The following is a 12,286-nucleotide window of genomic DNA, read 5'->3' as shown; positions in this document are numbered from 1 at the left end:
ACGAAAGGGGTGTCCAATTTCTAAACCCTGCATTTCCCGCTGGATATCCAGTGCAATACACTTTTGCCATCAAGCAGCGGGGAAACCACTTCAACGAGCAGTTCGTGCTTATTCTACGAGATCAATGGCTTCATCAGTGGCTCTATTCTCAGGTGTCCCGAGTAAGGACATATGTAGAGCGGCGACATGGAGCAGTGTCCACACCTTCACTCGCCACTACTGCTTGGATTCGTCTGTTAAAGAGGATGCGGCAGTGGGCCAGGCGGTTTTGAGGAACCTTTTCCAATAAGTTGGTGAGCTTTCCTTACCATCCCACCTTCCTGTTTGCATATTTTGTATTACTTGTAATTGTTCTGCTTTGTGATGCAAATGTGTATCTGTTTTTCTTATCAGGATTATGTATGACATTTACAGGTACACATATTACAAAATATGCTTTTCTCTTTACTGCTAGCTATTCTGATGCAAAGCATGGGAATCTATGAAAGTTCCAATACTGGGGCATAAAAACAAGTTACTTACCTGTAACTTTGGTTCCCCAGTATTGGTAACTTTCATAGATTCCCATGTGCCCACCCTCCTCCCCTGGAAAGCTCAGCCTTATTGTCCAATGATTTTGCTGTTCACAACGGCTACGAAAATCTGAAGCTCTGAGGCTCTCTCAGGAAGGTTCTATGGGGTGAGGCTGCTCTGATTGGCTACTGCAAGAATTTGGTCTCTTTTACAAAAAGAGGTGGATAAGCTACAAAATGAGATGAGGCCTAGGCCTATTTTTTCACTTTGTGCTTACTACTAAGGTATTTTCTATTTACCGAGGCTCCCATTCCGACGACGAGGAATGATACAAAGCATGGAAATCTATGAAAGTTACCAATACTGGGGAACCAAAGTTACAGGTAACTTGTTTTCTTTGTGAACTTTGAAATGGTTGAAGAGGAGACATGTTAAGCATAAGATCGGAGACTGAAGGTAATTGGGAATAGCAAAAGATGATGTGGCATCTGGGTCAGTTAAGGGATGGCTTAAGGCCATGAGAAAAGCGATGTTTGTGTGGTAGGTGATTACCACCAGTCTACTGCCTAAGTATATGTGAAGATGTTAAATGATATTATGTTATATGAAAAAAACCTTAATACAAATAAAATCTGCCTTATCAACAATAGTAGGGCTTTCCTATTCTAACAGAAAATAGAAGAGCTGTGCTGTCTCTACTGCTTCGGTGGTGTTTGCCACTAGGTTATTTTCAAGCACACTCAATGTAATAATAATTTTATTGATATGCCGAAGTGACACCCTTAGATCCTGTAGCAAATCATTTAAATAAAAAATAAAAATCACTGCTGTATTCCCCCGTCAGACTCGACCTACTCTTTGCATAAAAAGTTGGGTATTACGAGCATTCTTTCTGGTTGCTTTGGGTGCCTTTTTATTGGGTATAGATCTAAATAAATTATAGGTGTCTGTATATTCTGACATGCTTAGGTGCTTACTCAGGACAGGTAAGGCTGCTACTCTCCTAATTTTGACATGCAAGTAATCTACTGAACTAGTTAGATTGTGGACATCAGTAATCTATACCAGACTTTAAAAAGAATTGTGAAAATCCAAAACAGAATTACTAGTGAGAACTTGTTTTACCAAAAAGAGTCTCCAAGCACCTCAAGTATAAAAAAACCAAAAGGTCCCAGACTTAAGATCAAAATGTGGAAGTATGCAGGAGGGTATTGTGCATACTGCAAGCATATACTGCACATAAATAAAACTAGTTAAATGAGTTCATCCCAAACGTGCATGACTGTTTCAGAAAAAGGGGATATGAACGGGGTCAGCAAATTGCAAAGTAAAAAAAAACCTGCACAGCTGGTGACCATTTTACTTAAGACCTACAGCCTGATTCATGAAAACCGAATTCTGCGAATTTTAAATTGCGATTAATACCGAATCGCAATTTAGAATTCGCAAAACGGCATTCATCAATTTCTGCGATAAAATAAAGCGAATCGCAAGCGGCCGCAAAAGGCGATAGCGATTTTTCAAAATCGCAGAAAAATCGCGAAATCCGTCCAATTCCGTGTAGGAATAGCGATCTTGCAATTTGCAAGATCGCAAAATGCGATCTCGCAAATAGCGAGATCGCAAAAACGGGAAGTCGCATTTCGAGCCCAGTGATGACATCACAACCAAGAAGCAGGCAGTTCCCACCCCCATTCAGAACAGTGAGGCAGAGATCGAAGCTGCATCACACAGAGCTCCTCTCAGAACACCTCCACACTTGGAAATCTTTCACATTTGAGACTGCAGCAATGGCAGAGGATGCAGCAGCAGGGCCCAGTGACACCAGGCGCAAGCGCAAGCTGAAATTTTCTGAGCAGGAGCTGGAGTACCTAATAGATGGAGTGTGCCAAAACCACACCAAACTATTTGCCAAGGACTCCAGGAGGGTGCGAGAGGCCGAGAAACGGCGACTGTGGCTGGGGATCCGCGCCAGAGTCAACGCTGTGGGGGTGACACAGAGGTCCATAGACGACCTAAAAAAGAGGTGGTACGACCTCCGAGGTCGTGCCAAGGAGAGGGTGGCAGAGGCTGGGCGAGAGCCAGGCAACTGGAGGTGGAGAACCAACAGTGGAGGATCATGTGGAGGACACTCTGCAGCGTGAGGCATGTATAGGGGTCATCCCTCTGGACTCATCCCGACCCACCCAAGACAGCCAAGGTAAGTGGCATGCGACTGCGACCCTGTCCTCTAACAATGGCCATGACCCTATAGCCTCCCATAATCAACCCCAGTCATGCAACCCATGCACAGGATATGCCCAAATGCATTGTGGGACATGTAGTCTGCCCACAATGTACAAAAACTCCAATGCAGCCAGACATGTCCCAAAGTACGCAATGCCACAGCCAGTCAGGAAATGTCAGCCAGCATGCATGTAGCAACTGCACATGTGAAAGATACATGCAATTAATCTACGTCCACTTTCCATCACAGGTGGCGCAGACAACAACAGCAGCGACAGCGATAGGCTGCTGATAGACGAGGCAGCAGAGGATGCAGAGGAGGTGCCAACAGCCACACAACCAGCTCCATCAGGCGCTGCTCCATTGCCTGCTGTTAGACCACCACCATCAGCGCCAGCTCCATCAGGCGCTACTCCATTGCCTGCTGTCAGACCACCACCATCAGCGCCAGCTCCATCAGGCGCTGCTCCATTGCCTGCTGTCAGACCACCACTATCAGCGCCAGCTCCATCAGGCGCTGCACCATTGGCAGCTGCAACACCACCACCAGCGGCACCCTCAACATCAGGTGCTGCTAGACCGGCGACACTGCGCACACCCACTGTGGCCAGCCAGCACAGCAGGCATGGCAGGGAGTGGCAGCAGAGCACAGCACGCAGCGGCAGGAGGGGGATGGCTGTGCGTGTGCCAGGGCTCAGCATTGAGCGCCGCATGCTGCACATCCATCAATTGCAGGCACGACGCCAAGGTGCAATCCAACTCCAGCTGCACAACATTGGCAGAAATGTAGCAAATGTGTCTGTTAGAATACAGCGGATGACAACTGCCATAGAGGCAAACACAGCGGCCATCATCTCGCAGCGCAACATCGCCTGCCGCCGCCATCGCCAGCTACTCACGCGCCTATCTGCCTACACGATTTCCAACTACGTGATAGGTAATGCCACCTCCCAGCTGTCACGTCGGTCCCTGGCAATGCAGCAGCAGATGGTGCAATGCTGCGAGGATGTGGCGCGTGTACTGGAGCAGGTGACCAGTGCTGTACTGGCACTACATCCAACTGCCCCAGCCAATGGTGGTGGGGACGACACTAGTGAGGGGACCTCGAGTGTCAGCAGCTTGTCTGCCTCACAGGTCGGTGTCCTACGCCGCAGCAGCAGGCCCACTGCGGGTTCATGTGCCCTCCCTGAGGATGAGCCTGAGAGGCGATTGGGTGCCGCGCGCTGGAGGCGCACTTGACATTACTATCTATTGGCAGGGACATGCTGATGACAGAAGCATGTCGTGTTTATGACTTTGAGCAGTATAACGCAATACTACTCACATGTAAATAATTTCAAAATGTCATTATTATTGTGCCTTCAACAATAATATTTATTCAAGCATCGTACATCGGCCTCCTGTCATTATTTCCATTGTCATGCATTTGTGAATTGTTGGGTGAGGGGAGTGGGTGCACTAGAAACAGTTCATTGTGATGTGGTTGCGCAGTCTGTGTCCTTCAGCAGGATGTTCCCCCCGAGCATGACGCACATGTGCAGGTGCCGGTCGTCCCCTTCCGACTCACTGCCAGAGATCTCTACAGGTATCCGGCGCTTGGTAGCAATGTTGTGTAGTATTGCACACACAGCCACAATGCGGCAGCACACATCAGGACTGTAGTACATGGCCCCACCAGTCTTGTGCAGTATGCAGAATCTGCTCTTCAGTAGCCCAAATGTCCTCTCAATGCAATTCCTTGTGCGTATGTGTGCTACATTGTAACGCCGTTGCTGTGGTGTAGCAGGGTTGAGGTATGGGGTGAGGAGGTATTCACGGAGGGCGTAGCCACTGTCACCTGAATGAGAGGAGCAGAGGGTGAGTGACTGTGGAGCGCAGCTACTTCATCACAGTGTAACATTGTGGGCCAAGTGTACTTACCAAGTAGGTGTCCTTCACCAAAGTCTCCCCTGGCCAGTCGTGTGTGGAGGCCGCAGTGCTGGAATATGAAGGCGTCATGTGTGCTCCCTGGGTACTGTGCCACTATGTCCGTGATGTAGGTCTTAGCATTGCACACCATCTGGATGTTGAGGGAGTGGTAGGGCTTGCGGTTGCGGTTCATGTACTCCGTTTCAGCTGGTGGGTAGATGTGGATGTGGGTACAGTCAATGCATCCTATCACATGTGGGAATTGCGCAACATTGTAGAATTGATGCTTGGTCTCATCCAAGTCCTGTTGGCTGGTGGGAAATTTGATGTGGTGGTGTAGCTGGGTCAGCATTGCATCTAGGAAACTCCTTAGGCAGCGGGACATGGTGGGCTGGGATATCCCCCCAGCAGCGGCAACTATCCCCTGGAAGCTCCCGGAGGCCAGAACGTGCAGGCTGCACAATACCTGGACATGTGTGGGCACGGCATTGGTCCGCCTTGTTGGGTGCTGCATCAGGGGGTCAAGGTCCTGAATTAGCTTGATGATCATTGGCCCATTCAGGCGGTACTTTGCGTATATTTGCTCTCTGGTTTGGCCCAGCAGGGTGACCCGCTGGCGCAATATCCTCTCCTGGATCCTGCGTCTGATCCGTGCTGCTCGCTGTAGCCTTCGCCGCCTGACCACCATGTAGAGTCCTGGCATTGTGAGCCTCCTAATGCTGCTGCTGCATCTCCTTAAGTGTGTTTGGTCAGGCCAGCACCTGTTACTGATTGGGAAACGTTTTATCAAAAAAATTTTTGCTGTGCTTTGATGGTTACCACCTGCTTTGGGTTGTCCTTAAATTGCGCCTCTCAAAAAGCGATTTACGGGTTTTTCGCTAATTGCGATTTTTCTTGAATAGCAATTGCGATTGTATTGCGATTTCGCAATTTTTTTTCGCAGAATCTGTGGTTTCTCGCAATTTCAGAATTGCTATTGGGCTACTGCGGGGATTCTGCGAATAATTTTGCGATTTCGCTATTCTGTGTTTTCAAATTCACTTTTTTTTTTCAAGAATACCGTTTTGGACAATTGCGCTCGCAATAGCTTTTTCGCAGCTATTGCGATCGCAATTTTGCTTCATGAATCTGGCTGTTAGTTCCCATTTATGCCTGGGAATCGCAAAGTTTGTAGGTGAGTTATCATTAACCTAGTTAAGGAATATTGTTTTCTTTAGTAAGAATGAATTGGCACAATTCTAGTGCACTGGTACTGTGAAATGTTCAAGCAAGGTCCATAAGCAAATACCTTAATTTGCTCGAACACCCGTTGAACCGATGACCTTTGATTGCACTGATCGTGCACCTTTGTTCAAAAATGTTATCTAATTTTAAAAACATGTGACCAGACAAGATTGTGAAGGGTGCTTCTGAGGCAACTGATTTCTGTTACACTTTGCTAATAGTGTTAGTTTTATATTTCCTTAGAAACTGATTCACGTATTCATTTGCTTTTCTAAAAGGATACCATTAATATGTATTATCCTATTGTTGAAAAATGTTTCCACCATTTTCTAGTAGGTTTTAATCATGTTTTTATTGTCTTCTAATAAAGTTTTAACTGGAATGCAAAGCTTTAGTGGTTTTGATGTTGAAAACCATAGTGATTTCACTGAGGATCACTTTGCTAACTCGCCATCAATTTTGGGAGAGAGGGAAATGGTGTTGATTAAAATATTTTCTTTTTGCATTTGTTCAAATAGGGATTTGATGAAGACACAGACAGGCTTTGCGACACGATCACAGCTATTGCTGAAGTACTGAAACTGACAGATCCATCATTGTTGTACCTGGAAGTCTCAACACTTGTCAGTAAATATCCTGACATCAGGTAATGTCCTCAGAGGTCTCACCATATAGCTCAGTCTCTGGATTCTTACGCTATTAAAACATAAATCTGATTTTAGCTAAGTGGGCAGCCCTAAAGTAATTTTGAGCGTGGTTTTCCAATGATCTTCGTTTTTTTAGGGCTAACAGTTGTAACAGAGGAACTGTCAAACAGTTCAAAAACGTTAACCTTCCAGTTTATACTTAACTCATCTGCCTGTGCAATATTTTTGTCAGTGGACAGCTAGTTCTGTAAGAAAACATGTTCAAAGGCGCTAGAGCATTTTTGGTGAGGTCCGACATTGATGTTTATTGATCCCTCTTTGTCTCCTAACATTAACGCTATCACATTCTGTTTCAACTGCATGGCAACAAAGCAGCTACATTCCCAGAAGGCTGAATGGTTTAAAATAAACGCTTAAAAAAAAAGCTTCATGCCCCAACAACAGAATCTGAAGATGGCGAAAATACAGGGCGTGCGGGCTACGGGTCAATATAATCTTGAGTCCCACAGACTTTGCCTATCATCATTGCACAAAACATTAGAACAAAAAGATTATTTTCCAAGCCAAACACAAATTGGTGGAATAATGCACAACCTGCGAATCTAGGATAGTCTCAAGCTGCAAAACGATATTATAGTTTTGGGGCTGCCGGATAGGAAATTAAATTCTTTCTTTAGCTTTTCTAGTGTGACGGGTCAATTCCTAATGACTTTCCTATAATTGCCATTGGGGTGTCAGTGCTGATATTTGAGGGAATATTATTTTTTCTTCAAACTTTCCAATATCATGAAACAGATTTTCTGTCTAAACTATTCATGCCCTATGGTTCTACACACAGGAGAACAGTGCCTTCACCCATGCCCATAATATGGTACATACTGGCCAATAGGGCAGATATTCTGTGTTCACCCCTTAAAGTAGCATGTGTCCTCTGACCATGCTTGTGCCCACAACATAATGCGGTATAACGCAAACGCACAAACAGGACTTTTGTTTTCCCTTGTCCTGAACACACTGTATCCCAGGGCATATTGCACACATTCAAATAGCATGTACAGTACTGATATGAGTAGAGCATGTAAAAACAACAGTTGATGGACTGAATGCAGAACAATGTCATACATTCACCCCAGTACAGAGATCTGGGCCTAAATCCATCGTTTTTTTGCACTCCACACCACCCCAGTTCAGACATGGCCATATGCAAATCAGCCTTGACCCTGTGCCTCATGGGAACACTCCAGCCCGAAATGCCAAGCCATATCTTTCCTGGACTGGAATCAAGTATCCTAGGACCAGTTTCTGGCTATCAGCTGCCTTCAGCCAGTATAGCTTGTCTCCAGTGGTGTGGAGAGCATGGGACCCACGTCTGAGCATACCCATCCCACTCGGGTTGACAAATGCAAAAACAACAGTTGATGGACAGAATGCAGAACAATGTCATACATTCACCCCAGTACAGAGACCTGGGCCTAAATCCATCGTTTTTTTGCACTCCACACCACCCCAGTTCAGACATGGCCATATGCAAATCAGCCTTGACCCTGTGCATCATGAGAACAGTCTAGCCCGAACTGCCAAGCCATATCTTTCCTGGACTGGAATCAAGCATCCTAGGACCGGTTTCTGGATATCAGTCGTCTTCAGCCAGGATAGCTTGACTCCAGTGGTGTGGAGAGCATGGGACTCCCGTCTAAGCATACCCATCCCACTCGGGTAGACATGCACCATAGGTAGCATGTGCATTTTTATTACTGGCAAATGTCATCAACAATGTCATTTGTGATTTTGAGTGGGTGTCATAAAGTCTTGGAGAGTAACTGTTTCAAATCATAACAATCTAAATTCTCTGTTTTTTTGCCTCATTTCCATTTCACTCTTTTCATTGAAAATTTTCAGGGAGCTTATAAGTCTGTTTAAACCTACCTAGTATGTTATTTCATTGAAAATTCATAACGTCCCTTTACCAAAGTTGTGTCAGGTAATTTCTTGGGTATTGTAGTAATATATTTTGATCAGTATCTGCACTCTTTACTAGTCATTGCCTGGAGCCCTGTACTGTGGGCAGTGCGCCTGCCTACAGTGTTCCCTGGTTATTTTCACTTTGTTCTAGCACAGTGCGTTGCCTTAGGCTGTGCCCTGTGAACGGTACCCTTGTCTGCTAGACCTGAAAATGGTTGCTGGAGTAAAAGATATTCGGCTACTGGGTAGCCAATCAAATGGCCAGAGTAGATTTCAATTTCAGTTTACGTCCACTGCCACATACTTGTAAACCCTTGTTGCTTTATGAAGAGGATAAACATGTGTCTGAGGCTAAGAAAATGAAAGTTTTGAAGAAATGAATAGTTATCATGTTAAGAAAGTGAAATATTAGAGGAAATAAATAGTTTTTAAGGTTTGTTTCGCTGGATGCAATGCAACTTTGCCCAAGATGAACCACATTGAGCAGAATGCACTGGGTGGGTTATTGGGTCGTGTTTCCCTTGAAACCCACATTTAAAGGCTATTTGGGAGCGCCTGCCCCGCCCTATTCTGAACGCTGCCGAATGTAGGTTCATGTTTTCTTTAACATTAAATTGTTCCAACGACCAGTGGCTGTGCCCAGCAGGAGATGATCCATGCAATAAAATATTGTTTGAGTAGTTAGGACACCACTGGTCATTAAATGTTATGTTGCAATCAAGATTGGTGCTCTGTGCTCCACTGAAGAGCAAAGCATGTGTCTGGGCTAGAAAAATGAAAGATTTGAAGAAATGAATAGTTATCATGCTAAAATATTAAAATATATGTATAGTTTTCAAGCTTTGCTTCACTGAATGAATTGCAACTTTGCAAAAGATGTACCACATTGACCAGAATACACTGGGAGGCTACTGAGCTGTGTTTCACGTGAAACCCACAGCTAAAGGCTATTTGGGGGTGCCTGTTCTGTTATGAGAGCTGCCAAATTGAGGTTTCGCCTTGTTGCCTTATTTGAATCTCTGAATGGAACACAGAAGTTAGTGACCTTTGTTGTCATGCTAAGGTTGAAATTGAATGATCAAGTTTATTTTTGTCTACAGACTAAATGTTTCATATGCAACCTTGAGAAGAGAAAAGTATCTTTTGGGGGCCCATTTAACTAGCCATCGCCAACCAACATGCACAAAACATTCCAAGACTAGACCTAATGAAAACATTTTCTGGTAACGTTTGAAGCAGATTAATCGGTGGGGCGGTGTTATAAACAAGTCATAAAACACTTGTATATTACAAAACAACACTGGTTTCAAAATTCTTGTTTCTTATTAAGATGTTATTCTCGGGAAATGTTTTTCATATTTTATGGGTAAGACCTACTTCCTATGAAATATGGCCTTTTGAAAGTGAATAACCAGTCTAGGTAGTCCTGTTGTCCAAATATCTGCACCTTTCAAGGAATATGGTCTCCGATGTCATGGCTGGGCCAGCGAATCCTGGCGCGCAATCACCCATCTCAATGCCATGCAGTCTGTCGTTACCATAAAAGTTCCTTGGTCCATGCAGTGATGCTAGGGTGGTGCTAGGGTCCATTGTCGATTTTTCACGCATGTATGCTTTCACTCGGTGAGCAAGAAGTTAAGATAAGCTAATTTACATTCTGAGCACATATACCTTGTGGGTGAGCAAGTGGTTCCAGCTAGTACACCTCAGGGTGCACCGAAGTGGTCCTCCCTGTCAAGGACTTAACCTTTATCCACACCTTGTTCCTAGAAAAGCCACAGATATAACACATATTCAGACAAATTCAGCACCCTAAGCTCTGCACCATGCCAATGCCTTGAGGTGGTTCCCTTCATCTTGTGATGCCAAGCAGGGAACAGATGGGTAGGGTGGAGGTAGATACATTTTTTAACAAGACTTTATTGGCTCCGTACTGCTTGAATTATCAGTCACGTAAATTTAATGAATATGCATAAATTGTAATATATTCAAACATATTACATCAAGTTTGTTGAGATGTGTAGCCCTTTTTAATTTTCTACATTTTTAATTCCTATATAGTAAGTCCATAAACAAGCGTCACCCGCAATAAAAGGGTGGAAGTAGTTGAACCATGCGTTGAAGGACACCTTAGCTTGATGTGCTTCCATCCTCATTTCTAAACTACCTCCACACCAATGTATCCTTGTCACTGGGTATAGACCTGGTCATCGCCAGCATCTACCAAAATAAAAGCATGATTTATATCCTATAAGTGCTCAGGTATTATGTTGTGAGCGCTACCTAGACTGCTATCCGCCCTCCACCAATAAACAGACAACGCCAAGGTACGACAGTGTCCAACATTTCTTGGTGCACCCTGAACGCACATGAATTAATTTGACTACCAAGGGGTATGTTCTGGAAATTGAGGAGTTCCTTTTTATTAGGACCATTTTCAGAAACGTTTTCCCTTTCTATCTATTATTAATGTTCTCTTTTACTCCTCAGGGATGAACATATTGCAGCTTTGCTGGTGGTGAGAGGGGATGCCACCAGGGAACTGAAACAGACCATCATTGAAACGTTGAACCAACGCTCAAGCCAGCAGAATCCAAACGGTGTGTCCATTTTCAAAGAGATTTCGGTCTCCACTATGAGTGTGCCAAAACTCCTGAAGTAACTGGGGCCATCTACAGCTTCTTCTCACTAAGTGTCAAAAAGAAGTTTCACCTAGACCCTCCCAAGCCGGGGCGTGGCGGGGAGGACCAACGGCTGTACTTTCGCTTTTGTGTGTTTTTTTGTACCTGTTGACTGCATTTGTAAACATAGTTGTGCAAGTATTTTGGGCGACTTGGCTGCATGAGGAATTAAGTTGTCTGAGAGCCACTTTAAGTTACTCACTGCTCTGTTGTTTTGTTGCAGCTTTCTCGCCTCCCTTTTAGCAAATACAATCTTTGAAACCACTCGGAGTTCTTATTGATAAAAGATGACATGTACTTTCTACAAGCACTTTAACATCTATGGTTCTTAAGGGCTGTAACAAATAGTTTCGAAATTCAAAAACATGTATTCTAAATTGTGTGGGTGATAATAAACATTTTTTAGATTTACTAATAAGCATTTGATACACAGAGAACTGTTTTGTGCAGAAGCAATTTTGCTTTAAAGGGACTTTTGATTCTTATAAATGAGACTGTATTTGAAGCACGACCAGTTAAATTTCAGTGTTGTTCAATAAATATTTTTCTGTTCTGAAGGGCTGGCACTAAGTCGTTGGTTTTAGTAGCCTGTGCATATTATGTCACTTAATTCAAAATGTGTTTAAATGGACATTTTATCAGTAGTGTCAGATCAAATATGGTACATACTTGACATTTCACTTTAACAAGAAGCATTGGCAATACTAATTGTTTTGATTTTCGCATACTGAAAAGTTGTTTGCTCGCAAAAGAGGAAACAGGTAAGTAGGCACTAATGGATGCTGATTTACTAAACTCTAGAAATGTTGCACCTGTGTTGCATGTGCTGTTCGTGAGGTTGTAGAAGGGGTGTCTTTGTGCGCATATATTTGTTGCTGCACCCCTAACGTATGTTCACTAACCTTATGTTAGCTAAGTTAGGTAAGCATCTAGTCGCAGAAGCAAAAACGATTGGGGAAGCTCATGGTATAATAGGGGAGAGCAAGGTTTAGGCTTTCCTCTCTCACTTATAAAAACAGATACCGCATGGGCATCAACAGTGCAGACTTTCTATGTAAACAGTGTAGCGAGCTGACGTGGTTAGGTCGTGCTGACGTGCTACGCCCACCGGAGAGACGGAGTTTG

The 12,286-nt window shown here is 44.2% G+C and overlaps 1 protein-coding gene across 2 annotated transcripts in view; it reads left to right on the top strand.

Annotated features, from left to right (window-relative positions):
* Positions 1 to 11,718, top strand: part of EXOC3 (exocyst complex component 3) — a 291,571-nt gene extending 279,853 nt beyond the window's left edge. For both annotated transcript variants that reach the window (XM_086965203.1, XM_086965204.1), the window contains exons 12-13: positions 6,390 to 6,517; positions 10,971 to 11,718. In XM_086965203.1, coding sequence (XP_086821329.1) covers positions 6,390 to 6,517; positions 10,971 to 11,142 — 300 coding nt within the window. In that variant the 3' untranslated portion in view covers positions 11,143 to 11,718. The remainder of the gene's footprint in view (positions 1 to 6,389; positions 6,518 to 10,970) is intronic.
* Positions 11,719 to 12,286: the final 568 nt, after the last annotated feature.

Source organism: Lissotriton vulgaris, chromosome 4_1 (genome assembly GCF_964263255.1).
Source record: "Lissotriton vulgaris chromosome 4_1, aLisVul1.2, whole genome shotgun sequence".
In the NCBI taxonomy this organism is placed as follows: domain Eukaryota; kingdom Metazoa; phylum Chordata; class Amphibia; order Caudata; family Salamandridae; genus Lissotriton; species Lissotriton vulgaris.
Note: the sequence above shows the minus strand (reverse complement) of the source record. Positions and strands in the feature narration are given on the sequence as shown.